This window comes from Pseudoliparis swirei, chromosome 4, assembly GCF_029220125.1.
Source record: "Pseudoliparis swirei isolate HS2019 ecotype Mariana Trench chromosome 4, NWPU_hadal_v1, whole genome shotgun sequence".
Taxonomy (NCBI): Eukaryota; Metazoa; Chordata; class Actinopteri; order Perciformes; family Liparidae; genus Pseudoliparis; species Pseudoliparis swirei.
Window position 1 is genome coordinate 7,614,689 of NC_079391.1, and position 27,740 is coordinate 7,642,428.

Below are 27,740 nucleotides of genomic sequence, written 5' to 3' on the forward strand. Positions count from 1 at the left end.
AAGGAAAAGAGCCATGAGAGGTGAGTGGTGTGTGTGGAGACAGAAAACACTCAGAGGAAAGACAGGAGAAAACCACTCCCAGGCTCTCTCTCTCCTCCTCTACGAGCCTCCCAGCAGAGCTTTCTTGCGCGGTTCGACAGCCGAGCCATCCCGCCAGCGCAGCGCGCCGCCGCTGCAGAGCCGCTCTCAGAGGCTGACTGGCCGGCGTAGCCGCGCCAGCAAGTGGTGGACATCCTTCAGGCCGCAGACATCCCCGGATCCCGGCGAGGGTGCAGACACCTTGTTGGCAGTTGTCTTCGCAGACTTCTCCATCTCCTCCCCTCTCTGTGTCCCCCACTGTCTCTAAGAGGCACCATTGTGTTCCCATGGCCACACCCCCTAAACACCCCTGTGTCCTGTGCCTCTGAGCTGTCTCCCCTCCCCTCACCTCGGATGTGTAGGTTGGTCATGGACCATTGTCACCATGTGCATGTTCCATGTTGCCTGCCACGCAATGCATGGCAATTTGCATATCAACAAAAAGAAACCCATTGACGACGCTGTTGCCCGCACACACCTTCCCCCCTTCCTGAGGGGAGGAACCCTTTCCTGTGGCTGGCACTGTGGACTCTGCAGCTCTGTTCAAACACTCCTGTCCCCGCAGCTCAGAACACCTCAGGCAGAGGTTCAGGCACTGGCAGCTCCATGTGCCTGGGTACCTTGTCCTGGCTGGCCTCTGGACCTGTGGGCCGATGCCGCCAGACCTGATGGCCCGACCCTCAACACGGGAGCCCCTGACCACCCAGGGGTTGGGCCCTCTGCACCTACTCCAACCTCCGCTCCACTGCTGCCCACGACACTCACACAGTTTGCAAGTTTGCACACACATCTACTGACAAGCACAAGAACATCACCCGTCACCAGCGGATGACGAGAGGAGGAGGAGGGAGGACAGAGGAGTGCCAGGAGAACAGAGCACAGCCCTCAGTCCTCAGCGTCCTCGCCAGCAAGACCAAGCGACTGAGAGGTGAGAGGGAGGGACGGAGGGAGCCCCATCAGCATAGGCACAGACGGAGTTGGGCTGTCAGTTCCTCCTCAACCTCACATGGACCAGGACCTCACATCACGCATGACACTCACCCATGACCCACCACAAATTCTGTACAGTGACTGGGCGCATTCAATGGAAATTCGCATCACCCCCGAATTACCACACATCCACACCAGTACCACACCATCCTGCACCAGTTGGCACTGGTTCGATCACAACTGCCTGGAGCTGTGGACCGCCCAGTACGGCCACAGGTCGGTCGATACATGAGTGGCCACGGCTGCAGGAGCCAATATACACCAATACCAATTCCCTGATATATACACATGAGCGTGGGCAGGCGCCACGATGATGAAGCCAAAACTGCCACAAACCACCCTGCCTTCACATTCACCGTCAGGCGAGCAGTGCTGCGCACATCCACGCAGTATCAAGTGCCCTTGCAAACATCTTTGTATATCAGGCCACAGTATATATACAGACAATATTTTATATATATATTTATATATATATATATTATTATATATATATATATATATATATATATAATATTATATTATATATATATATTATATATATATATATTATATATATTATATATATATATTATAAAATATTATATATATTATTTTTTATATATATATATTTATTATATTTTTTTATATATATTGTATATTCTATTTCTATTTCCATCTTTACATTTTTTTATTTTATTTTATTTTTTTATTTTTTTTTTTATTTTTTTTTTTTATGCTTTTTTATTTCTAATTTGCTTTCTAATCTTTACAAAAGTATAAATAAGAATTTCACATTGTAAAAAAGAAAAACTTGAAACTTGAAAACTAATCTTTTACAACAGTCGGGCCTGGACCGTCCCCCGGCTGATTGGCCTGAAGTGTCGGTGCATTAAAAGCAGCTACGCCCTTCGGAGGCATAGTCGATGTTTTCAGATATTGAAAATAAAGCCCTGCTCTGTTCTGTCAGGTGGGTGTACCCCCTCTTACGCAGAGCTACCACAGTCTGAGGAAAACAATATTCCTTCTCGTCGCATAAATTATGGAAGTGCCGAACTCTTGAAACTGAAGATTTTTTTTTTTTTTACGGCACTATTGTTGTGTAGTAATATAGTAAAACATGTGTTACGAGCAAAGCAGTTACAGAATATTTGGCCTGTTGTGACTGCGTGGAGAGTGTCTTGGTCTGGCCTGATGTTAAGATTCACAGCCTGATTTATCATCCCAGTCCAACTCCGCTTACCATCCCTGCAGAAGCTCCGCTGGTCTCCGGCCGCAGTTCCCGTCTGACATTTTGAATGCTCCATGTCCCTCTTCTCTGGCTTCACTTCACACACAAGCTCCCTGGACCTCCCCTCCTCCGCAACGCGCTTCAACCAGGGGTCTTCAAAGCTCATCTCACTGGACATAGAAGCTAAGAGCGGTGCGTTATATTTTCCTGCGTCTTTCATGGGCAAATACGGGGTCTTGGTAGGTGAGGAGAGGATGGTTGGTTCCTGTAGAACCATGGGTCTGACCGTCGCACATGGGTGCACACTGATGGTGGTCTTGAAGGGGGAGAGGTTACCAGATCGTGCAAAAATGTGGATGTTAGTTTTAGCCATGGATGGAGGCAGTTTCCTCCGCCTGTCTTTGGTTGCATTGACCTTATTAGCCCCATTTACTGACAGCACCACCTCTCCCTCAAGGCTCCCCCTTCTCAGGCTGCGACCGTTCTCACAACCACCCGGACCATCCCATCCCAACGAAAGGCTCTGGTTGGGTTCAGGTTCAGCCAGGGCCTCCCCTTGCTGGCTCTGGGACTGACTGAAGCTGTGGAGGGACTGGTCAGCTTCACTGCCCATGCTCAGATCACTCATCCAGGAGGAGATGGGGGAGCCACAGTTAGACATCACTGTGGAGAAGGATTCACCCTCCATCCGCAGCTTGGCCATGGCCACCTACAGCAGGACACAATTCAACTGGGTATGATGCCTTGAAATGACCAAAACAATGATTAACATAATGAATACACTATCAAATGACATAAGATGGCCACAGAGTAAAAATAAAAAGAAAGCCATCTACATAAGATTATATTACATGTATGTCAGCTCAAATACTGTAAATCATATGGGAACTATAATACAGGTATACATGTGATTGATTGATCGATAATGGGCTCATGATTCCATGATCCAACTAGAATGGGCACTCGGTAGAGCGCATACCTTCGCATATCACAAGATTGGGCATTGAATTATGAACATTTTGGCATTAGTTGCATGCAAATTGGATAAAAATTGACCGTGCTATGGTAAAAAGAAGATGTTGACCTTTTCATGACCTTGACCTTGACCTTTGACCCGATCGATCCCAAAGTCTAATCAAATGGTCCCCGGATAATAACCAATCATCCCACCAAATTTCATGCGATTCAAGAAGATTTGGACCGTTTCATGACCTTGACCTTGACCTTTGACCCGATCGATCCCAAAATCTAATCAAATGGTCCCCGGATAATAACCAATCATCCCACCAAATTGCATGCAATTTGGTTTTTGTTATGTGAATAACACGCATACAAATAAATAAATAAATACACGGCGATCAAAACATTACCTTCCGCATTTTCAATGCGAAGGTAATGACATAAGATGGCCACATACTAAAAAATAAAAAGAATGCTAACTTCATAAGATTGTATTAAATGTATGTCAGCTCAAATACTGTAAATCATATGGGAACTATAATACAGGTATACATGTGATTGATTGATCGATAATGGGCTCATGATTCCACGATCCAATCAGATGAAACATTATTTCTTGCAAGTGGCAGCCATGTTGGCCTCACAACCCTAAGCTCTTGGCCTTTGTTATTGTGGGTTCTCTATTTGGTCTTGGCTCAAACATGATGAGCTTAGTCACTGTGAATTAAAATGAAAAGTGAGTCAATCACACTAACCTCTGCCATGGCAGCCACATCCGTAACCCCCGAGGTGGTCGCAGGACCTGCAGACATGTGATAATCCTCCACGGCTCCATCCCCGCTGGTACTGACGGAGCGGGACGCGTGAGCGCCTGGAGCAAGGGCAGTGAAGGGGCAACAGTCATCTGTGAAGCCGACGACGCTCGCTGGCCGACAGGCGGGTCCCCGAGCCGCCGTCACAGCTGTAACAACAAGGTCCTCCTCACCTCCAGAAGCTACAGTGGACACCGGTTCTTCCTCTCCAAGAGCTCCGACTGTTCCGACGGCAGCCGCTGGTCCCGAGGCTGCAAATGGAGTTAGAGAATCGGGTTACTACATCCCATGTCTTTGCGTACGACTCGTAGGACCTTTTCCGTTGCATCTCAACCCTCCTTACAGCAAAGGTTCAACTCACCGTCCCTGTGCGTGTCCAGGGGAATCGGCGGGACGTCATCGTCACAGAGGGTCTCTGCTGACCCCAGGCTGGCGGACATAGACCGAGTTGGCTCTCGCACTCGTGGGCTCATGCCCAGCGGAGAAGTCCTGGACAGCACGTCCTCCGTCGAGGACCGGCCGCTGTCTGCAGCCAAACTGTCTGCACAGACACAAACACACACGTGGCGTTGTGAATCCATGTTGTTGTCTAAGTGCAGAAGAGAAGGACATTGGCTTCACACTGGGATGCTAATTTGGACCCACTGGTTATTTTCCTGATAAACAGAGTTGTGCTGTAATGACTCAGCGTGTGGTTATATTTTAAGGGCCTTAAGATATTCACGTCGACTCTGTGATTAACTGTTGGCATAAAACAGCAACAGCAGTACCTGCCAGAGGGAGATCCAACAACAGGCCAGTCGTACAACATGAGGACTTCAGCATTACCAATCGTGTCCTCCATTTGAAAGCATAAACATGGAGAAAGAAGCATACTGTCCGAGGTCAAGGCGTCTGCGGCCTGTCCGTCTTGAGCCAGAGTGTTTGAGGACAAGGAGGGTGTTGCCGGCATCACGCACTTCTGAGTGTACACTTTACACCTCTGGGACGGGGAGGACGGAGGCCTGAGGAGCAAACATGACAGAAGAGGTCTTCGCCGCTGGGGCCTTCTTACACATGTAGACTGTTTATTTGCCAACATGCAACTCCTTCTTTGCTGTAGTAAAAATAAACATTATTTTTATGTGTGTGTGTTTTTTAGATATTCCAAATGTTGTTTTAATTTGAACTGAGTCCACATTATTGTTCCCTCATACACAACGTGGGGGTATCTCACCTGTAGTCTGAGGTTTTGGTCAAACTAGCGATGCCGAGGCGTGGCGATCCCAGCTGCCGGGCCTTTCCATCTGTGTTTCTGCCCACGTTCAGTGTTTAGAGAGACGATGAAAGAGACATCTTTTCAGTCAGATCTAGCAACATATTACAAATAAAATCCCCACCAATCATACATAACTCCTACTTACCCATCATGCAGGGAGCTCTTAGCCCTGTTTAGGGGGCTCGAGGTGATGCTGCTGCTTCCTGTGACACTCCTGGTAACGATGGGGGAACCAGAACTCTGAGTCAGGTTGTGGATCATCGTCTGAGCCAGCTCGGCTTCTTCCACCACCTCCTTAATCTCCTGCAGCTGCTGGTCATTGGTCCTCCTCCTGGAGGCCGTAGTTGCCGAGGAGGAGAACTGCACTGCACCACCCACAGCACATGCAGGGCCTGTGGGGTGTTGGAGAGAACAATGTTTTCTAAATCCCTGACACTTTAAAAAGGAACCTGACTTGACGCTGAGCTACAGAGCTCTTTAAAAGCCAGTTTCCCAAAAGAAAGAAAAAAACGCTGTCATGCAACATTTATATACAGCCTACGTAATCAATGAATTCACCTGTGTTAGTTTCTGTATCCAACACAGCAGCAGAGTCCGGAGCAGACAGGGCTGCAGATGGACACGGCTCTGGTTTGGCACCTTGTTTGTTTGCTGGAACTTCTTCAAAGGGGAACTTTGCCACCTGAACAAAGGAGGGAATGGATGAAAAAATAAATAATAATAAGGTAATGTAACACAGTTGGAAGCATATGCTTATTGAAAGGGACAACAAATCCCCCACCCCCCCCTCCAACCCAAAAACACAAGCTGTGACAGCAAGCAAAAGATTATGCAAATACAGCACAAAACTAAAGTATGACATCGAAAAGATAGTGTTTAACTTGTCAAACAACCCATCAAACTTTAATACAGCATCTCTTTTGCAATTAAAAAAAAGACTAAAATCACCTCCTCGCTGCCATCAATGCATCCCAGTCTCTCCTGCAGCTCGGCGAAGGTGTTGCATTTCAGACACTCGCCTCCTTCCTCTGGGACGGGGGCCAGCGGCTGGCCGAGCAGTGACTGAGGGGGCTGAGGCAGCGGCTGAGAGGAGGCAGCGGGTTGGTCCTCTGGCTGAGGCTGCACCTGTTGGAACAGACGTCATGAAGATGTGAACGAGTGGCTTTGCATGAGAAATGACGAGTCAGTAAATGTATGTCATGTGATTACCTTGTTCTGGGCTCCAGCCGCCTGACTCTGACTTTGTGTCTGATGCTGCTCTGACGTTTTACCTCGAAGCAAGGCGGGAATAATCGGTACAAATTCCGGCGGCCCCTCGTTGTCCGTCAGCTCTCTGTCCGACACGGCGGCCCCGTTCGGGCCCACGTAGATCACCGTGTCACACGACTGCTCGCTGCTGGAGTATTCGTCGGGGTCGCTGGACAGGTGCAGCAGCGGAAGGTCGGAGTCGGAGTCGCCGCGTCGATGGAAAGGTCGCAGGTGGGTCGGCCGACGCATGCGACCCTCCTCGCAGGAGCTCTCTCCTCCGGAGGAGCTGGAAGTGTATTGCTGAGGAGGGATAGAGAGAGACGAGCGAGCGAGAAGCAGAGTTGGCCGTGAGCGAGAGAGAGAAATTCCCTTTTTAGATTTGCAGAGCGGTTTTTTTCTTTCTTTACACCGGAGAGAGGTGGAAGAGATGGAGAAGAGAGAGAACACGATGACATCCACTCGGATCCTGGACACGCAGCTTCCGCCAAGTAACAGATTGAAGATAAGAACTTTCATTTAATGCATTTATTCCTTTTTCTACCACAGAAAATGTGATGTATTTATTAACTTTATTGCCCTTTCCCCTTTTTCTTTCGCTGAACAATTTAGAAACAAGAGAGCATGAACAAGTGAAAGGTGAGAGACGGTGACGGCAGCGCATGCAGTGACTGTTCTTGAACTTAATGTACCTACAATTGTAGTTTTATGAGACTTCGGGAAACGATGTCCCGGTTTTTATTATGAAGCGTTAAAGTGTGACTAAAACTCACCACCGTGACTTTAGTTTTCTTCTTTTTCATGCGAAGGACGCGGGAAGCAATCTGGATGGTGGAAAGGGTTTCTGAGAAATCTCTGGGCGAGGCAGAGATGTGACCAATCATGGTGGTCCGGCAGTTCATGTTGCCTAGCGACTCCCTTAGCAACATGGTCAGCTTGCTGTCCCTAGTAACAGACACACGCCAAGATGTGAGCTCCACATGCATACAGGTACTCAAACACGTGACAGGTCAGAGGATTCTTAATAAGCTCGGCTTTGTTACCGTCGATGTAAAGATGACACAACGCGAGACTGGCATATTCATATAAATAAAATGAGGCAAAGTTAATGGTAATTATTGATTATGTCTATTGATCAGCGCATGAAAGTCTGCTATTCAAGGCTGAAGCTTATCAGCCTTAAAAGAAGCACTCCGGACATTATGTAGTCTAATATTGGGAGATGCTCTATCTCCCAGATGGGAAGGTAAAAGTAGGCTGTGTGTTAAGGAAACCACTTTCTCCTGGGTGGGCTATTACAATCATTCATTGTCATGTGTGTGTGCGTGTGTGTGTGTGTGTGTGTGAGTGAGTCTGTGCGTGTGTGTGTGCGGAGGCCTGCAGGCCGATGGTGAGTAAAGCTCCTCTGTGGCCTAATATCTTACGCTGCTGTCCCCCTTCTCTAAAAACACAGCCTGCAGGCATGTCTCACACACACACGTGTGTGTACATTCACATCCTCACATATACACACACACACACACACACGTATGTATACACTCCTATCTTGACCTCCTCTCTCTCCTTTCTTCTCTCTCCTCTCCGATGGGCTCAACAAAACCCTCATCTCTCTCCCTGCTAGATCTTTCTTCATCTCGATATCGCTCCCGGAGATTAATGTAGGTAAATGCATGACTCATGAAGTATTCATGTGCATGTTAATCCAAGTGCTCGGGACGTTGAATTAGATCAAACCTCACGGTCTCTGCTTATTTGTGTGACCCTTTTTAAACATTGTTTACCAGTGAATATTACTCTGTGATGCTCTGTTTGAGTAAAACTAGCCTCTAATTAAAGCGGCGTCTACATTCATAGATCTTCATTATTACAGGATACTAACATTGAGCAGCAGAAATAAAGAAGCCTCATTACAAACACGTTCACTCACAGCTTTTATATTTATCTATGACTGAGCTCATAGATGAGGCCAATCTAGGCTTTCCTGAAGTGCGCTGGGTTATGCTTACATTGCTAATATTAGCGATTGCAATGGTTCCAATGGGATATTGGACTATAGATCAACTGACTGTGTCCCTGTGGGGCCTTTAGAGACTCCAGAGTCAGGTTTCAGTGGAAAGATTTAGGGAGCTCTATGACTGACAGGGGGACTTAGCCAGGAGAGAGATACCACAAATCAGATGGAAGCGGTCGGATTTAGGACCAGGAGCTGTCGACGGTCCAGGATAAGAAGGGTTTACGTTTAGTGAATGTGAGAAAAGCCTTTAAATCTACATGAGCATGAAACATCACGCCGAGACGCTACGATTCAGGTCTGGACAAGAGCCACAATCCTGATTTTGTTGTAAAAGACATCTATTTCTGCCCTTTTTTAATTGAACTGGGAAGCTATATACACTTGACAATGTCTACTAATCAACTGGCATGGAATCACTGGTTACCTAGCAACAGCTGGGAACAGGACTCGGATTATAAGGATGGCGCCCGATCCCAAAGATATTGAAGCACTGGGACACTGTCCCGGCCGTGATGAAAGGATTGGAGCGGAGACTTATGCACATTTTTTTCCCCCGTAATTTCTTCCAATATTTTTACATCACGACACACACTGTGTGTAACTGTCAGTCGGTCAGCTGATTGGCCCATTTATTTGGTCCAGACTCAAATATCTCCGCAACGATCAGAGGGAAAAGACATTCGTGATCGGCGGATGATGAAACCTACGACTTCGGTGCTCCTGTGACTTCTCAGCTGTAGCGCCACCATGAGGTTGGTATTTGTGGTTTTTTAACTCCTTGATGGATTGCCCGGACATTTTCTTTAAGTTATCCGCTGACATCCACGTGAGCTTGTGCTCAGTCATGTGCGATTCTGTGGCGACCTTCGTGTTGATCCTCCGTTCCAGAGAAGTGGCAGTGACACGGCACACATTGCTAAATCAGTCCAAACCCCCCCGACAATCCGACAACACTCGGAGTCATCAGTGCCAAACCCCAGTCGGCACAGCTTTGCTTGCAGCTGCGGTGGCGGAGGCATCAGGTTGTTTTGCCATGTCGGTGCAAAAGCTCGTGATTTAATTAACCCAGCAAGACGCACCGAGCTACAAAGCCCCAGAGCAAGAGGGGAAGGTGGGAGGACGAGGTAAAACGAGAACATGTGAAGAATGAGCCGACTCCTGGACATTGTCTGGGCCAAACATTAATACAGCAATTACACTTTCCCCTGTGACATCTATTTGTATTATATTACTGTTTTAGTCTGGAGACATTCTGTGTCCATTACCCTCTCTCTCTCTCTCTCTCTCTCTCCTTTGCTCTCATTGGCAGTCAGTTAACCAGCAAAATGAAAATTATGAATATGTAACAGCAGCTGTTGTTGTTGTTGTTTATAGCAATAAGTCCCTAAATCCTGCAGCAACTAGAGAGATCTCTCGTCTACTTTCCTCTCTTCCTCGACTCACCACAACATAATGCTCCAAATTGTTTTCTACCTCAATTTCTTCTCCCCACTTTATTAAAAGCATCTTTACTCATTTCTCCTCTCCTCTCTTCTCTTCTCCACTCCTCCTCTCCTCTCCTCATACATACACATGCACACACACCACCTTACTTGTATGGGATGTGCTTGCTCCCGTTGACCAGGGCCAGGATCACGTTGCCGAGGGCAGACAGAGAAAGGCACAGAGGGGCCGAGCTGGGCGAAGTGTTCTCCCTGCTTTCCCCCCCTCCTTCTCCTCCTCCTCCTCCTCCTCCTCCATCTCCTCCTCCTCCTCCTCCTCCATTTCCTCCATCTCCTCCTCCTCCTTCTCCCTCTCCTCCTCCGAGTACTTTGAGATCACAACTGCCCAAGTCCAGCAGGTGGAGGCGACTGCGACCTCCTGACACTTGTAAAGTGAGAAAATGTGTTAAAAATGGGGGAGGAAAGACGGAGGAGGGTAAGTGGTGTGGATACAAAGCGCTTGGACCCCGATCAATATCATCAAAAGATAAACTATTTCTGAGGTGGTATTTTCAGGAGTATCGATCGGTTTGAAAGTGTACAACTATTAAATATTACATCTCAATGCATCACAATAATGTGGACTGACATCACCGATAGTTGCATCTTGTGTTCTTTTCCTGTATTATGTTGCAATATAATGAAAAACGTTGTTCTCTTAAGAGACAGTGAACGTGTATTTTAATGAGTTATGTGAACCTAACTGAAGACACGTTGTGTTCCTACATTAAGGGTCATGTCATCCTCAGATATCCTCATTGCCTGCATCAGATATATAATCACACGTGTGCGATGTGACTGAATAAATCTGAAGACGGAATCTATTTCAGGATCATACAGTCGTAGACGGGTTTGTGCACTATTTAGTAGTGAGTGCTTTTTCCATCACACTGAAAAAGCACTCACTAGCCCCCCCCACCATCCCACGCCTTCGCCTGCTTTGCCCCCCCAGGGTGACAGGACGGGGTCTGCGTCCGGCGCCGTGACGGCGAAGGACCGGGCTGGCTGCTTGTCGGTGCTGGTTACCTTCTGCCCCCAATGGCGGGGCTATCGCCCAGTCTTTGGATTACCTCCCCTCCCCCCCTTCCTACTCGTCGCAAGTCATGTCTAAGATGTATGTGCTTATGTGCAATGGTGTTTTTTGTTTCTCCTGCTCCCACACTGTACCCCTCTAGGGGCATAGTCGGGGGGTGGCTTTTTCTTTTTCTCGCCTCTCTTCCCTCATGTTATGCTGTCATCTTTCATCCACCCTTTCCTAGATGGCGCCGCTGACGGCGCCTCGGTGTCTTGGTGCGCGATTCTTGCACCTTCCGCCAAAAAAAGTTCCTCGTTTGTTTGTGAAAACATTCTTTGGCAATAAACCTGTTTCTGATTCTGATTCTGATTTATCCATCTTGACTGTAAATATATTGATCCGTCAATCATTGTTGTGTACACTCACTCCTTACTTTGTCTCCCACGTGGTGAAGCAATAGTTCATCAGCTTTTATTCTAATATGATGATCAGATGTTGGACGGTACACACAGTGTTGTATCTGCAGCAGTAGAAGTCGTACTGTGTTGTTTTATTGTTGTATTCAAGTTAATATCTTTGTACTTTTGTCATTGTTCCCCAATTGTACTTACTTCCTCCTTTGCCCGTCTTTTCCATGCGGTATTGGTATATGTGTAGTGTAAAGAGCATGTGTGAGTTTCTGTGCTCTTCTTCGGTGGTGTTGGGGCGTTGGCTGCTGTGGCGAGCTGCAATGGCTGCATCCAGAAACCAGGCGGCCTTCTCCGGGGTCGGAGCACGCAGTTCAGACTGGTTCTGGAGCTGGAAGACGCGTGAGTGGAGGAAGGTTGTGTGAAGATGAAAAAAGCAGCCAGACAAGAGGAAAGGTATCATTTAGTCTTAGCTGAAGATCAGTGTACCTTCCAAGAAACTGATCATACTGATTCACTGATTGATTGACATATTTCAATAAAGCACTTTCTAGTTTGTCTGCAGGTAAAGTAGAAAGAGATATAGGAAATGGATAGGTGAGGAAGAGAGAGGGAGCATGTGTGTGTGTGTGTGTTTGTGTGGTACTGCAGGATATCATTACCGATGAGATTATGTCAGATTATTTAAGGATTACACAGCTGTTCTTGTATCAGACACGATAATCCTATAAACATAAAACTGCAGCTTAACACACACACACACACACACACTCAGTTGTTTTTGCGCTCTTCTACACACACACACTATTCAGACACATTTAAAATGAGTGCCATGTAAGTAGCCTTTTGTTTTATGAATCACACTCATCAAAGCATCTTTAGCAATTGACACCTTTTAAAAAATGTCACTTTAAAGAAAACTCAATGTCATTGAACAACATGGTTTGCTCTTTTTGTCTCTGTCATTGAGTCTTTTGTTCTTATTTTATTTCATCCGAGTGTAACCCTATTTTAAGTAACACAGCTATTTTGGGATATGGTGTTTTTAAATGCTTGGTGTATTTTGACTCCAATACTAAAGCTCTCATATTGTGTTGCCCTGATGTGAGTATGAGCATAAGCAGGTGTGCACGCCAAGAATATTGATAACAAGGCTGTTTACTTTGCAGGATTTCATGTACAGCAGACACTTTACGACATATGTGACCCTCAATGTGTGTGTGCATGTGCGTCTGTACATTACCTGCATGCCACAGATGGGGTCCTCAAACAGGTAGACTCCAGGTGACTGTCCGTCCTGTAAACTGCCTGTGGCGACTTCACACAGCAAATCCTTAAGGTTCTCCTCTTTTCCCCAAACCTACACACACACACACACACACACACACACACACACACACACACACACACACACACAAACACACACTCGGTGTAGACATCCCATTGTCTTTAATTTTCTGACTAAATCAAAATTTCTGATTTTGAAGTCATTACTTGGCAAATCAAGAGTTACAATTACAAATATAACATTTAGGAAACTGTTGTTTGTTACGAGACTGCAGCTACAACACTACAACCGTCTGTATCAGTAATGTGTGAAATGTGAAATCAAGCAACGTGGTGAATTGAGTTCTCGCCGGCACCACTGACCTCGACTGCAGAGACGCGGACGGAGAAACGTGCTCCTGTTTTCTCCTTCCTCTCATTGATGAGTTTAAACAACCAGGAGATGGCACAGGGGATGATCCCCAGAGTCTGGAGAGAGTCATCACGGCCAATCATGGTGTAGGATTTACCTGGAGGAGACGGACAGAAGAACCGAATAGGGGAAGGGTGAATGGAATAAAGGTGGATATATATCCACACGAACATCATCAAAAAAGACTTCTAGGCAGAAAAGGGCTTTGTATGAATAGACGTGTGCGTGGGTGCATATGCGCGTGCGTGCGTGTGTGTGTGTGCCTGAACATGCAGCATCCAGATCTGTACCTCTGAGCAACAAGATGATGATTACTTACTACCCCTACACACACACACACACACACACACACACACCTGCTCTGACTGTAAAGCGTCTGAGTTCAAACACACGCCTAAACAAAGTGAAATGTCTAACAATCACACCAACCTTTACAGAAAGCCTGTCCTGTGTGATGCAGCGTCGAGGGGTAGATGAGAGCGTGGCGGGTCGGTTGTCAGACGCACTAATTTTACATTGTTCACCCCGGAGCGTTCCAACTTACCGTCAAAACAAAGACGCATTACGCAATTTTGTTGTAAAAATGTTTGGAGAACAAGAAGAAAATAGTAAACATGAATGTTGAATGAAACGTAAGTTCCCTGAAGCACAATGCCCGACTCTTTCTCGATAAGACCTGCACATGGAGGATCCATTACATTCTGCATTCAGCCGTATCACAAAAAAGCAACACAGGGTAATTCACTTTTATTTAACCGTTTACCAGTTGATTTATTTTAAATTACACAAATCTGACTCCCTCAGTCACGATGGCTCTATGTAGCACCACGACACGACCACAAAGCACCTCCTTCCTCTTTGTTTTGCCTTTCACATCTGTGTATATGTGAGGGAGCCTTGAATAGAGGTGAGTATATGTGTTTCCTTCTGTTCTGAACACCGCAGGCTGTCAATACATGGTCAGCTTGTGACTCTTTGCTACAGGGGATGAATCAGTGTGTGTCTCTGTGTGTGTGTGTGTGTGTATTCATGTATGTGAAGCTGATGTATATTCCAGGCAATTGGTCTCAACAAACAGAGCTGCTGATACTGTGATAAAGCGTGAGAGGAGAAGGCAGCAGTGTATCATCAGTTCAAAGACTCACACACTTGAGCATACACACACACACACACACACACACACGCACATGCACACTCACTCTTTATTACTAAAAGATGATCCACCCAAAGCCAATAATCACATAACTAATACCATAATCCATCAGAGGATTCAATTATATTCCTGGAGTTCATCCATTTATTTTAGTATCACTTTCCTATTCAATTAAAACCTGGTCGCTCTATAGGAAAGTGTGCATGTGTGTAGATGGGTAGACTTTTGTGTGTCAGAGTACCCATCTGAGCCTACAGCCAGGGGGCCACGGGGCCGACGATAAATGCTCGTTGTGTTACTTTCCCCATTTTAATTAGGACAAAGGTAACGCCGTTATAATCCAGGCTCATTAAATCCAGGGCGAGGACGATCTCATCTGCAGCCGAAAACCAGCCTCTCTGCACCATTAATATAACGGTAAAAATGATTGAAAAGACCAAACTGTCGATGATGGGTCATAGGAAAGCACTTCCAGTACTAATGCCCGCAAACGCAGTCGTGCCTATCATCCAACACAATCTAACACTGACAATAAGAGGTCGTGGCAGTCCGGTCGTAGTGCACACTGTGAATCATCTCGTGAATCATGGCGGTCATTTCCACGTGTCAATATTTGAAAGCTGAATGACAACATGTAAACACGGTGAGATGCACAGCATTGATCGAGACAGTCCATCTGGTGTGTACACCATGTCGGGTTCATGAGCTCTGGTGATTATGTGTGCATCTTTCTGTTTGAGCTTGTATGACAATGTATAAGATGCAAAAAGCCTGATTTAGAACACCTCTAAATTACATTCCAGGTCCTATTTTCATATGTGTCCATCTTTATCTTTCCTTTGACTGACCTTAAAGCCTTTTCATTATATTTTTCCTTATTTAACAGTGTACCATGCTCCACAGTTCTCGGCAGTGCTGGGATTTTTCGGCATAGTGGCTGCATTTGGTATTGCAGTACGGATCCTCTGACTGAAGGACGGCCCTGCTGCCACTGAGCCACGGTCGCCTCGTGACACTTCGCTTTCAGTGGTTCACAATATAAGATAATGTATTTGGATTCAGAACTGAGGCGTTATCTAAACTGTAGTTAATCTGTTTAATGCTCACGCTTCTCGCCCCCTTGGACTCGTTTTCCACGGTTCCTTTCTCAGCAATTACTCTAACGATGTGAATATCTACAACTTACAAAATATTTGTTCACAACTAATTTACAAATTACTTGACTTTTACAACTGATTTGGCAAGGGATACAATCCCTGCAGCACAATGAGGAAAACACAACGGTTTGCGTGTGGGTTTTTACTTCCAACTTCATTACTGTTTGTTTGAGGAAATGGCTGATCGTTAACACAGAAGTGTTCCCTGCGGAACCGCTGCATTAAAATGTTCTGCTTTCGCCCGCTGCCAGCAGCTAAAGGGGAGTGAGGGACTCCAACTGGCTGGATGAAGATCACCAGCCAAGAAGGGTAATGCCGGTAGCATGTACAGGGATAAACACGACAGGGGGTCGACCCAGGGTGAACATCTATGTGTGTGTGTGTGTTGTGTGTGTGGGTTCAGGCATGTTTCATTGTGCAGTAGGGGGTCCTGACCCTTTTTAAGACAACTTCTCTAAAAAAAACAACAGCTTCAGAAGGATTACAGAGAGAAAAGGAGACAGGAACACAGACAGAGCAGACTGAGAATGCTTTCAGCTCCGGCAGACACTAATCCTCTTCTTTCTCTCTCTGATAGATGAGAGCCAGTGGAGACAGCCAAATGAAAAGACCGACACACCGAAGGTCAGACGCGCTCACACTCGAGATGACTCACGAGACACACATGCTCGCCGTTCGCAGTCCGCGTGTGAGAGTTACCCAGTTTGGAGTGTCCAAAGCAGAAGACGCAGCCATCTGCTCCGTTCACCACCGACTGGATCACCTCGGCAACCGTTCCCGCGCACACCTCCGCCTAGCAACAGGCAGACGGAAGAGATAAAGGAAAGAGGGTCAAGAAATGAATGATTTACCTGAATAAATACCTGAATGTACAGGAGACGGAAAATAATTATGTGAGCATTTATGCATTTTGCCTAGATACACGTCATTCCTATTGCTAGCATTTCAGTCACACCCACACCACTATTCATCTTAAAATATCTCATTTCATTTCACATTGGTCGCGTTTAATTACCTAGTGAAACCAAATACAACAAACAGTGTTCAGCCAACTTGCTGGAAGCAGGTAAAACATTGGCGAGCCTGGCTCTATCCAACAAAATACATCTACTAGCACAAGGAAAGCTTACACGTCTTGTTTGTTTAATCTGTAAACAAAGAGAACAACAGCTATTTTCTTTTACAGGATATCGCATTAACATTTCTTGGCCAGCACCAGGAAGTCCTGGATTTTCTTTAACGTTGGACCGGGTCAGGCTGCAAACCCATGCTGACCCGCTGCAGGCTGCAGCTCACAGGTAGCCTATCCATCCTCTCATCCAACTCTCGACAAGAGTCAAGAAGTCTATTCCTCAAAATGTTAAACTGCTCCCTTCGGATTGGATTTTAATTCGATGGAAGTGCCATCGATGGAGGCTTTGCAGCCTGTTTGTCACCAGTCTGTTGGCTCTTTGTTTTAGCTAAGTTAGCTCTTCAAGCAGAAAGTCAGGAATTTATCTCGCTTGAAACTACGTCTTGAAGACAAATCCTCTCAGCCACTCAGTGTTGTCTTTCTGTGAGGATCATGGCAGGTAATAATACTATTTTCTCTGACCTGTGATGCATCAGGAGGGAAAGCAGCATCAAAGGTGAACATCTTTGGAGGGACCTGATTGGCTCCCGCCTTTTTCTGGGAGGCAGCGCTGAGTGTCTGATTGACTGAGGGGTCCATGATGGTGATTTGTTTCTTCCTGGGATCCACTTTGAGGAAGGAGCTGGACTCGGCTGCGTCCGACTGAGACTCCGGGCACACGCGAACCATCACTTTCACCTGAGGACAGAAAACAACCGAGCGCTACAGATTAAAACAGGACAAAGACGACTGCAACGCTATCCGACGCAAACACCCAATACGGAGAAAATCCTCCCGATAAAAGGATTCACGCAACCTTGGTTTGTCATTTTTCGGATTATTTACAAAGCAGTGAAATTAGTCTAAGGCACACATTCAAAAGTAAAAGTTGGAGCGAGCAACATGTTTCCTTTTTTATAAATGTGGCTGATGCCTTTACAAAAAACTCATCTAGCAATGTGTTCAGTACTGGGTGGAGCTCCTCTGGTTTACCGTCAGCCACGGTGGCGTCCCTGCTTACCACGAACACTTTCAGGGCACTGAAAGATTTTCAGAAAAAAACCAACTGAAAACTGTGAACAGGTTTTTGCTATCAGGCATCAGAGCCCATCTGTTCCTTGTCTTAGCAAAAGCTTTTGATTTATTTTCGCACTTGCATGGATATGTACATGCTCTCTCATCACCTTGTTCACACCAAGTTCTTCTCCTCCCTACCCCTCCTTTACCTGTCACTCTTTCGCTATCTCTTTTTCCCACTCCCCTAAATCCCGTCACCCCCCCCCCCCTTCTCGCCCCTCCTGTCTCGCCTCAGCTCGCTCCTTCATATCAAAAGCCTGAAGTGCAGGATTACGGTTTTAGCTTCCTCTCCTCCTCTCTCACTCTTCTTTCCTCCCACTCCTGTCACACACTGTTAGCAGCCACAAGTTACCGCCTGACAGCTGCTGTTGTTGTTTTCTTTGCTATCAGAGGAAGCGAAAATGCTGCGTCATCGAATCCAAGTGAGCTCCAGAACATTTCACCATATAAACAACCTTGTCTCTGTTGGTTAAAGATGTTTTCAAAAGTTTGAGGTAACAGTTTATTTTTGCTCTCTTGATCCTCCTCTGGCTCATCTGGGTGAATTAGACGTTGTCTCTCTCTCACACTCTTTTGATCTCTCACTGCATATAACACTGTTTTAATCAGTACGGCTGTCCCCCCCCCTCCTCTATGTTTGTCACACATCTTTTCATGCTTCATGTTTATCCATGAGATTTACACCCATCCCTTTCCCTTATGAGAAAAGGAAGAGAGGCTTTGGTTAAAGCAGATGAATGGTGCCGAGTGCCAGATGCAATGGAAGCTTTCTGGATTCAGTCTTAACCACACAAACTGTCTCAGAGAATGATCATCAAATATATTGGATTTGTATACAGACAGTGGGTGGATTATGAAGTGTATGGGGGGAAGGGATGAAGTGCATCGGTTTACCTTCAAGAGTTATACTTTCTACTCTCTTGCTTTCTGTCACCCTTAAGTTCCCTTCATGACACATAACTTCGTAACGCTGTCACTGTTAACAAACTGTATCATTTGGGCAGATCGCTCAAATACAGGAAGAGCTTCAGTAACAACAGTAACAATGGGCAACTTGCCACACTATGACTCCATTTAAACTGTTATGATACATTAACTGACTGATTGGTGAATATTGCATGACGTCACAGCATCTTGTGGAGTGCCAACCCCTGGCTCAGTCGTACAGCGCTGCACTCTGCTCACACTATGAGTGCTGAGGGGACTACGGGGCCCTTGTGGTTACAAGTGGACGTCGCCCATGGGTTTGTGGACGGACGTTTTGAAGCCTTGAGGTTCAGAATTTTGTCTGTCGCCAACTCGACTTCATGCAACTAGAAGTGCATAGTTTAGTTTGTGGCAAGCCCATAATTTGTGGACACGTGGATCTGCAAAGTAAAAATGTAAAAACGTGCAAAAAGCTGAGAGAGTTTTCTATCTAAAGAATCAGTGTTCGTTCCCATTCAATTGGTTACAGCTTTGACGACTGATAGTCACAACATACACAGCGTGTTAACAGTTTAAGGCAGGGGTCGGGAACCTGTGGCTCGCGAGCCATATATGGCTCTTCCGGTGACGGCATATGGCTCCGAGACAATTTTGAGTTGAAAAAAAAATAATTATTTATCGCGCCAGATTACAGCAGAAGTAATGTACGGTCCCTTTTCTTAAAGAGCACGTCTTTGTTCTTTTATTAAACTAAACAGCCGTCTCTTATTGATCGTCTCTAACAGGCAGCATGTCACTTCTGTCTCTACGTGTCGCGTTAACACTTCTCGGCTCGCCGTCTTGTCTTGGCTTTTATGGCTCTCCCAGTCAAAAAGGTTCCTGACTCCTGGTTTAAGGCATGACTGATGCAAAGAGATGGCTATCCTTTAAACAGTAAAGCAGCTGACAGGATATGTAATACACAGATTAACAGTCATAACATATGCAATTTCTCATCCTCACACTCGTGATGTGGTGAAACTGAATGAATGCATCATTAGCTTCGTGTACCGCCCTGTTTTGTTTCTCCTGTTTCTCCTGTGTCTCCTGTCTCCTGTGTTCTATGTCTCCTCTGTTTCTCCTCTGTCTCGTTTCATTCTCCTCATCTACCCTCAGCCATTCCTCTGTCTTGATTGTTTCATTCCCTTCACCTTCTTCTTCTTCTTTAAATTTGAATGGCGGATCGCAACCAACTTGCCTAGGTGCATACCGCCACCTACTGTACCGGAGTGTGCAGATTCATGTATAACTGTATTACATTCCCTTCACCTGCCCTCAGCCACTCCTCTGTCTCCTTGATTGTTTCATTCCCTTCACCTGCCCTCAGCCACTCCTCTGTCTCCCTGATTGTCTCATGCCGTACACCTGTGTTTCCCCCCTATATATTCTGCCAGTCTTTCCCTTGTCTCCTGTCGGTTTATTGTCTTTATCTCAGTCTCATAGTGTCTCTGGTTCGATGTCTCACTCTCAGTCTTTGTTCACATGGTGATTCATAGTGTTTTTTGTCGTTGCTTTCAAGCCAGAGTTTTTATGTTTGACCTTTTTCTTAAGTAAAGTGTTTTTTGTTTCACTCAAACCTGGAGTCCAGCCTGTCTCTCTACACCTGAGCCTCGCCATGTGACAAACTTGCAACACGTTGGCCTCTTTAAGACTAAACTGCCTTGTTTTGGGAAGCATCGTAGGTTCAGTTCGGCCATCTAAACCGCACAAGAACATTTGTAGACTACATCCTTTAAAAAATCCAAACTATAAATGAGGATTCTGCATCTGACAAGGATAAAGGAGTTTAGAGAATCAAAGGATGGATGGATAATATTATTAAAATATCTCTGCAGGGGTAAAAGTCCTGCTATTAATAATAGATTGAGAATACACTAGATCCTCTCGGTTCTATCATGTTTCATGACTAAATGTGTGCTAACTCGACCTTCCCTAATAGCACGCTGTGACAAATGGCAAAAATAAATGAGATCCCTCTCCGATCTCACTTTACCGTGGGTTTTCTAAACGAGGTAGGATTTTCTTCAGAGGTGCAGGGCAGATGAAAAGAGACTGCGTTGTTTACGTGGCTCCAGGAGAGAAAAGGAAAGAGAGGAGGAGATATCTTTGGTCTGTTTGTGTGCTTGTTAGCGCAGATGAATCATTGTCTGAAGTGTGATTCTACACTGTGTTTCCACTTAAACGCCACTGTGGGTAAATGAATCGCACAGTGATCCTAAAGCACTCCACTCCAACCCCCACTGCACTCCGGGTCTCACACAACACTACACATTTTACCTACAGACCCATTAGCTGAGTCTTTGGATCATATATAGTCCGTGAGATGCTACAGCGTAGTGTATTCATGTGTGTGCTGGACTTTATTTCTGAAATAAATTGGACCATTAATTAATTAACCTCTCCTGCATTACTATGATCGATAACATCATTAACATAAAGCAATTTTCTACAAAAGAGATTAAAAACTGGTTTAAATCATTTGCTATAATTTATTTAATGGGCACTGGTGCAAAGAGACAAAGGAAACTAGAACAAGGTCATGTTAAACTGAAATTTCTCACCTAGAATAATATGTGTTTTATAAAAAATTTAAGCAAAAAAGCCTGCTGGTAACTAATGAATATAACGCTGTGTCAAACGCACCATGCAAATTACATTCTAGGAGCTCTTACTATGTTGCTGTTTTTATGCATATTTCTCCCTCTCTCTCTTTCTGCAACACACACAAGCACACACACAGGTGCGCGCGCGCACACACACACACACAAATACACACACACACAACACACAGAGCCCTCTTAACAGGCTTTCATTTAGTTGCATCATTAAATGACCATAGGCCATTTGAGAAAGTTCGTTCAATACATTGTGTGAGTGAGTGTGTGTTTGTGTTGAAGTCTTTCTAAGATGAAGGTAATTATACATTTTAAAAAGTGTGTCCATAGATGAGTTGTAAGATACACTGAGATGGCAACCAAATACAAATAAGGGTGTACCCTTGGTGCCCTGGGAAACCTAGGACACTAGAGGGCCTAATGTCAGGTCAAGAGTTCTATAGCATTTACCAAAAACACACACATGAATAACACACAGTCTCTTTCTCACACACTTTGAGTGCTACGCCCTCGCCTGACCCCAATAAAAGAGCTCTTCACATCAGAATGAGCCTGGGGGGAAGGATTTTACTGTTGCACACTTTACAAGGCGCAACTCATAAAGTCTTCCCCCCGGCCCCCTGAGAGCCCATTTCCCCCTTATGTCTAAGAGTGTGAAAGACAAGAAGGTTGTGTGTGTGCGTGTGTGTGTATGTGTTCATTTATTTGTGTGTTTGAAGTATTAATCGGAAAATGGAATCACATGATGGCCTCCATAATGTGATTCTATGTCCACTTCTCAAAGTATTGAGAGTGCTAGTCAAGGGTCCATCAACCTATATGTTCCTATTTTTTTAATCAAAGCTCTGCATTGATCACCAATCTGTAACACCCTGTTCTGTTTGTCCTGTGTTCCGTGTCTCCGATGTCTCCTCTGTGTCCTCTCTGTCTTAATTATCTAATTCCCTGCACCTGCCCTCAGACACTCTTGTCTCGTTACTGTCTGATGTCGTACACCTGTTTCCCCCCCTATATATTGTGTCAGTCTTTCACTTGTCTCCTGTGGGATTGTTGTCTATAGTTCTGTGTCCTTTTCCCGTCATCCTGTCAGTATTCCTGGTTCTGCCTGTTTGACCCTGCCTGCCCTGAACCTGGATTCTCTGCCTGCCCCTTTTTGGACCTTGTTGTTTTTTTGTAACTTTTGTCTCATTAAAGAGCGACTTTTTGTTATTCATATTGAGTCCAGATTTTTCTCTGTGCCTGAGCCTCACCCTGTCACAAGAACCTGACACAACCAGCTGTGAAACAACAAACGCATCAACATCATTTTGCCATGTCATTCCTTGTTCTGGCTTTGAAAACTGCCTTTGATCTTTATCGGGACCTTCAGACTGGAAGTTTAAACCAGACCAATTGTGCAATTGTGTGTCTGCAAGTGTGATCAGACCCACATTTACCACATTCTCAGAAGACCCTTGGTCTCAATGGTGAATCAATACATGTGGCGAGGCGCTGCAGCCGGTATTTTTTATTTTATTTATTTATTTAACCAGGACATGCCTCATTGAGATAAAAAATCTCCTTTACAAGAGTGTCCTGGCCAAGACAGCAGCAGCAGCACGTCACACAAAGTTTATACAATACAACATAAAACATAAAACAGTGACAGACAATATATAAAACGAAAAACTAAATCACAGCATGAATAAAACCAAAACTAAGTCTCAAGTCAACACAACCCAGCTCACACAGGAGCACATACCGCCGTCATATAAAACATCGACAGCTAGATGAATTTCCCTCCAATATTTTCAATCTATTTTTAAAAACACCTAAGGAGACCGGCTCCCGGAGACCCAGGTCTGTCTGCAGCAAATTCCAAGCCGCAGGAGCAGCAAACTTAAAACCTCTTTTCCCCATTTCCAAACGGACGTGAGGGACGGAGAGCAAGAGGAGGCCTTGAGCAGAGGTCACAGAGCGAAGATGGTAGCTTCCAGGGTTTTTCAGCTGAATTAGCGTCCAAAGATACGATGGAAGTACGTGGAGAATAGCTTTATAAATAAGGACATGCCAATGATTTTGTCTCCAGATGGACAGAGGAGTCCAACCAACCCTCGCATACAGGGAGCAATGGTGAGTCAGAGCCTTAAGATTCGTGATGAACCTCAATGCTCCATGGTAGACAGTATCTAAGGAGTGGAGACATTGAGAAGATGCATGCATATATAAGACATCACCATAATCAATCACAGGCATAAAAGTAGCAGCAACAAGTCTCTTTTTAGCATTAAAAGAAAAGCAAGACTTATTTCGGAAATAGAAACCCAGCCTCACTTTCAACTTCTTAACAAGTTGCTGAATATGAGGTTTAAAAGAGAGAGTCATCAATCAAGAATCCCAGGTATTTATATGATGATACAGACTCAATCACATTGCCCTGAAATGAAATCATAGCTGGAAGGTTTAATGGCTTTGTTTTTGAGTTTGTAAACATCATCAACTTCGTTTTATCAGGATTCAACAATAATTTCAACTCATTAAAAGAGTGTTGCACAGTATCGAAGGCTGTTTGTAAGTGTAAGAGAGCCTGATGCTGTGTAGGAGCAGAGTAAATGACAGTATCGTCTGCATAAAAGTGAAAATTGGCATTTGGCACATTTTGACCGATACTGTTAATATAAATTGTGAATAAAAGTGGTCCAAGAACTGAACCCTGTGGCACACCTTTTATTATATCAAGAGAACTCGAGGTGATGCCTTCAGCCTGTACACACTGTGATCGGTTTGATAAATAATTTTCAAACCAACAGACAGTATGTTTTGACAGTCCAATAGTAAGAAGTCTCTGCTTCATTACTGCATGATCGACAGTGTCGAAAGCCTTGGACAAATCAATAAAAAGGGCTGCACAGTGTTGTTTATTGTCCAAAGATTCAATAAAATCATTTACTACCTTTAACGCTGCTGTGGTTGTACTATGTTTTTTTCTAAAACCTGATTGATAGACAGATAAAATATTGTTTATGATTAAAAACTCCTTAAGTTGCTCACTCACAAGGGATTCTAGTGTCTTAGCTAAAACAGACAGTTTGGAGATAGGCCTGTAATTATTTAAAAGTGTGGGGTCTCCTCCTTTTAACAGGGGGAGAACAAAGGCAGACTTCCATATAAGGTATGACCTACAGGCACACATACGGGGAAGAGAGAGAAGGTGTTTGTGGTGTTTGGTTCAGAAAAGCATGATAAAGATATATATATATATATATAGTTTATACTTGATTCATCCACAGAAGGAACTTAAATCTTCACTGCAGCCAGATATCCTAAACAGAGTGTCTATTTGTTCCCAGGTGAGAATAGTCACATGGCAGCTATTCGGCAAGTTACACCCAGACAAGCTAAAGATGCTACTTGCAGAAAGATTTAGGAGTAGTAGGTGCTAGTAGTAGTTTAAAGACAAATAATGTGACGGGAGTAGGCTATGTTGGATGAATGGGTCAAACTCAGTCTGGGCTGACTTGGGTCCGAATCCTTTGAGAATCCTATTTATACTTTTGTATTATTATTTTTCTTCAGTTTCAGTCACAGTTTGGTTCGGTCTCAGAAACACAGCCTTCAGTAGGCTTTGTATACACATATAGCATCTAATGTGGGCCCAGGTTGGGTGGAAATAGCACCTACCGGCTTAATATACAATAAAGTACAATGATAACAGCTTTACATGAACACAGCTAAAGAGGACACTAACATAAAAAATAGGTCACTTATATAACTCCCCAAATACCAACAAAACATTACCGTGTATAATCCCTGAAACCTTCATCCCTCTCTTGTTGGCTCTGCCCTCTGCTCTCTCTTACTCCCACTTCCACCTATCATCTTTTTCTTCAGTCTCTCTTTATGTATAAGAAACATCGTGTTGCTCGAGAGCACTGTCCACCAACTGCGCTCCCTCCGTTGTTTCTTTGTCTCATCTCCCTTTCACTTTTCCATCACTGCCCTTCAGAACAAGTGAGAAGACAAAGGACGCAGTCTCCGTTCTATACCTTCTTCTCTTATACTTCATGCTGCAGTGCATACTAATGAGAAAAAGAAAAACAGCACCAAGGAAGAGGTGCTTGAGAAGTGAAGTCTCCGGGTGAATATTAAACTTCCATTTACTTTTGGGAACGATTGATATCTGTGTTATGATGTAATGTGTAGGCTTGGTATTAAACTACAATACCGCTGGGTCTGACATAAAGGTCTGCAGATCCCGCCTGGAACAGCTTGTTGGTTAATTTATACTAAAGGTTACTCCGTGTTATGAAAGATGTTAGAGCAAGGAGTCCTCTTTTCTCCCTGATGAAACTAACCTGACTCCTCATACTCTCATCCAGCTTCCTGCACTACGAAGTCTTTGAGTCAATTTAAGTAAAGGAATCCAGCTAACAAGCCCGAGCTGAGGGAAGAGGGTTCGATAGTCCCTCGCAGCCGTGCTTCATTGCTATTGGCTGTGAAATCAATACAAGACTGAGACTGAGCTCTAATTGGTTCAAAAAGACTGCAGAAACACACATTTGTGAAAACACGTGTACAGAGAGAGAGCTCCACACACTAGATCCATTCGTATGTATTCATTCAAGCTCAGAAAACAGTATCATCGGTGGAGGTGCTGCATATATCTTACAGCTCTGAGGTTTGAATCTCAACAAAGATGAGCCACTATATCACCAAAAAGAAATGGTACAATAACAAAGCCTTGTTATTTTGGATACCATATTGCTGGATAGTCCATGTTAACTTACTGTGAGGAACTTTATATGGTCTAAATTAAATCCTGATGCCTCTTTCTGACCTTCATTAGTAAACGAGACCATCAGCGAGAAAATCATCTCTTTCTACACAGTTTATTCGTAATGCTTGTCATGACAGCCACGATAACAACCAGGTCGTACTGCTAGGCCCGCTGCAGGAGAGGAAGGCAACCATACAACCAGGGCTGAGACAAATAGTTGAAACCCATGACGGACTCACTCCCTCATTTAGATCCAGGACACACAGGCACCCAGAGAGGCACGGAGACACACAGATGCCTGTGGAAAATGCACATGCTCACTCATGACCCACACAGCTTGTGGCCTGAGAGGGATCGTTGCTGCTATTAAAAATTGATTCGCTGTCATGGCATCATTTTCGCCCCAAGGTCAAGTCGCAATTTGTGAGGACGCATGTGTGTGTGTGTGTGTGCAAAATGTTAGCTGTAGGAAGAAAAGAGCAGGGGAAAACTCTCACAGTCCTTCATTGCCATTCAGATGTGGAGAGAGCAGAGAGGGTGGGGATGAAGGGATGGGAAGGCAAAGACAAGTCTGAGAAGAGAGTTACGGTGAAGATAGATGACAGAGGGAAGAGAAGAGGAGAGAGAGGACGCCATATTAGCTTTCATTTCAACATTTTGATCATATTTCTTATCCCTCTTCAGATATATATACGAAACTGTATGTAAATCAGTTACGATGCAGAACCTGTGGGTGAAGTGAAGCAGACAGCTTAGAGGAGGCTTTGAAAGCCCCGGGCGACGGTGACATGGCTCATGTTTTTGTGATCCAGCCTTGAACCAGACATGCCAGGCTGTAAGCCCCCTGGAAGAGCCTCAGGCCATAAACTAACATCGAGAAGCAGACTGCGGTGAATCCAAACTCTGAACTTAGCGTCGGCATGCCAACGTCATGCCTCGATCACAATGCTTTGAATGCTGATGTTTTACAGGTATAATGCTTATTACAATGACCGTTAGTTTAGTGTGTTGGCATGTTGATAAAGAAAGTTCATGTGTGGCATGTCATATATAAGTTAAAGGTAAGCTAGAAGGACAAATTATACAGTCAAATGGTCATAAAGCTCATACAATTTGACTTTTGGAGAACATAAATGGCGATCTTTTTTTTATTTTTTATATTTCAGTCTGACTTGCAGCAACTTTGCCATCCATAGAGTCAAGACACTGTATCAATACCAATATTCACTTCATGCAGGTATTAGGGCATAAACCAAGTATTAACGAATTGAAGATTAGACCCTGCAATATATTTAATTAAAGGATTAACAGAGTTACTTTAATTAATCCTGAGGGAACATAATGTCTGTTCCAAATGTAATGACAGTGCATCCAGTAGCTGTAGAGACTGGACGGGGTGTGGACAGACAGGCAGACTGACAGAGAGCTATATCCTCTAAAAGTTAAACCACAGTGAATGCAGTTTGGACGGAGAGAGAATAATAACTCTGTATAATTCAGCAGTAATATGTGCATGTGTGTATATGTGTGTGTGTGTGTGTGTGTGTGTGTGTGTGTGTGTACTGCTGCTAAATGACACTCACTGATTACCTTCGCATTGAAAATGCGGAAGGTTATGTTTTTAACGCCGTGTATTTATTTATTTATTTATTTGTATGAGTGTTATTCGCATAACACAAAAAGTATTCAACCGAATCGCATGAAATTCGGTGGGAAGATTGGTTATCATCCGGGGACCA

General features: G+C 44.7%; 1 protein-coding gene across 1 annotated transcript in view; it reads right to left on the reverse strand.

The window, feature by feature from the left end:
• kif26ba (kinesin family member 26Ba) overlaps positions 1-27,740 on the reverse strand; it is an 88,876-nt gene that overhangs the window by 12,725 nt on the left and 48,411 nt on the right. The window contains exons 6-22 of the mRNA XM_056412951.1: positions 17,071-17,286; positions 16,176-16,269; positions 13,118-13,263; positions 12,711-12,827; positions 11,672-11,858; positions 10,370-10,430; positions 10,157-10,291; positions 7,324-7,495; positions 6,515-6,853; positions 6,254-6,430; positions 5,864-5,987; positions 5,451-5,697; positions 5,264-5,341; positions 4,924-5,051; positions 4,409-4,588; positions 3,991-4,298; positions 2,288-2,984 (exon numbers count right to left, since the gene is read on the reverse strand). Coding sequence (XP_056268926.1) covers positions 2,288-2,984; positions 3,991-4,298; positions 4,409-4,588; positions 4,924-5,051; positions 5,264-5,341; positions 5,451-5,697; positions 5,864-5,987; positions 6,254-6,430; positions 6,515-6,853; positions 7,324-7,495; positions 10,157-10,291; positions 10,370-10,430; positions 11,672-11,858; positions 12,711-12,827; positions 13,118-13,263; positions 16,176-16,269; positions 17,071-17,286 — 3,406 coding nt within the window. The remainder of the gene's footprint in view (positions 1-2,287; positions 2,985-3,990; positions 4,299-4,408; positions 4,589-4,923; positions 5,052-5,263; positions 5,342-5,450; positions 5,698-5,863; positions 5,988-6,253; positions 6,431-6,514; positions 6,854-7,323; positions 7,496-10,156; positions 10,292-10,369; positions 10,431-11,671; positions 11,859-12,710; positions 12,828-13,117; positions 13,264-16,175; positions 16,270-17,070; positions 17,287-27,740) is intronic.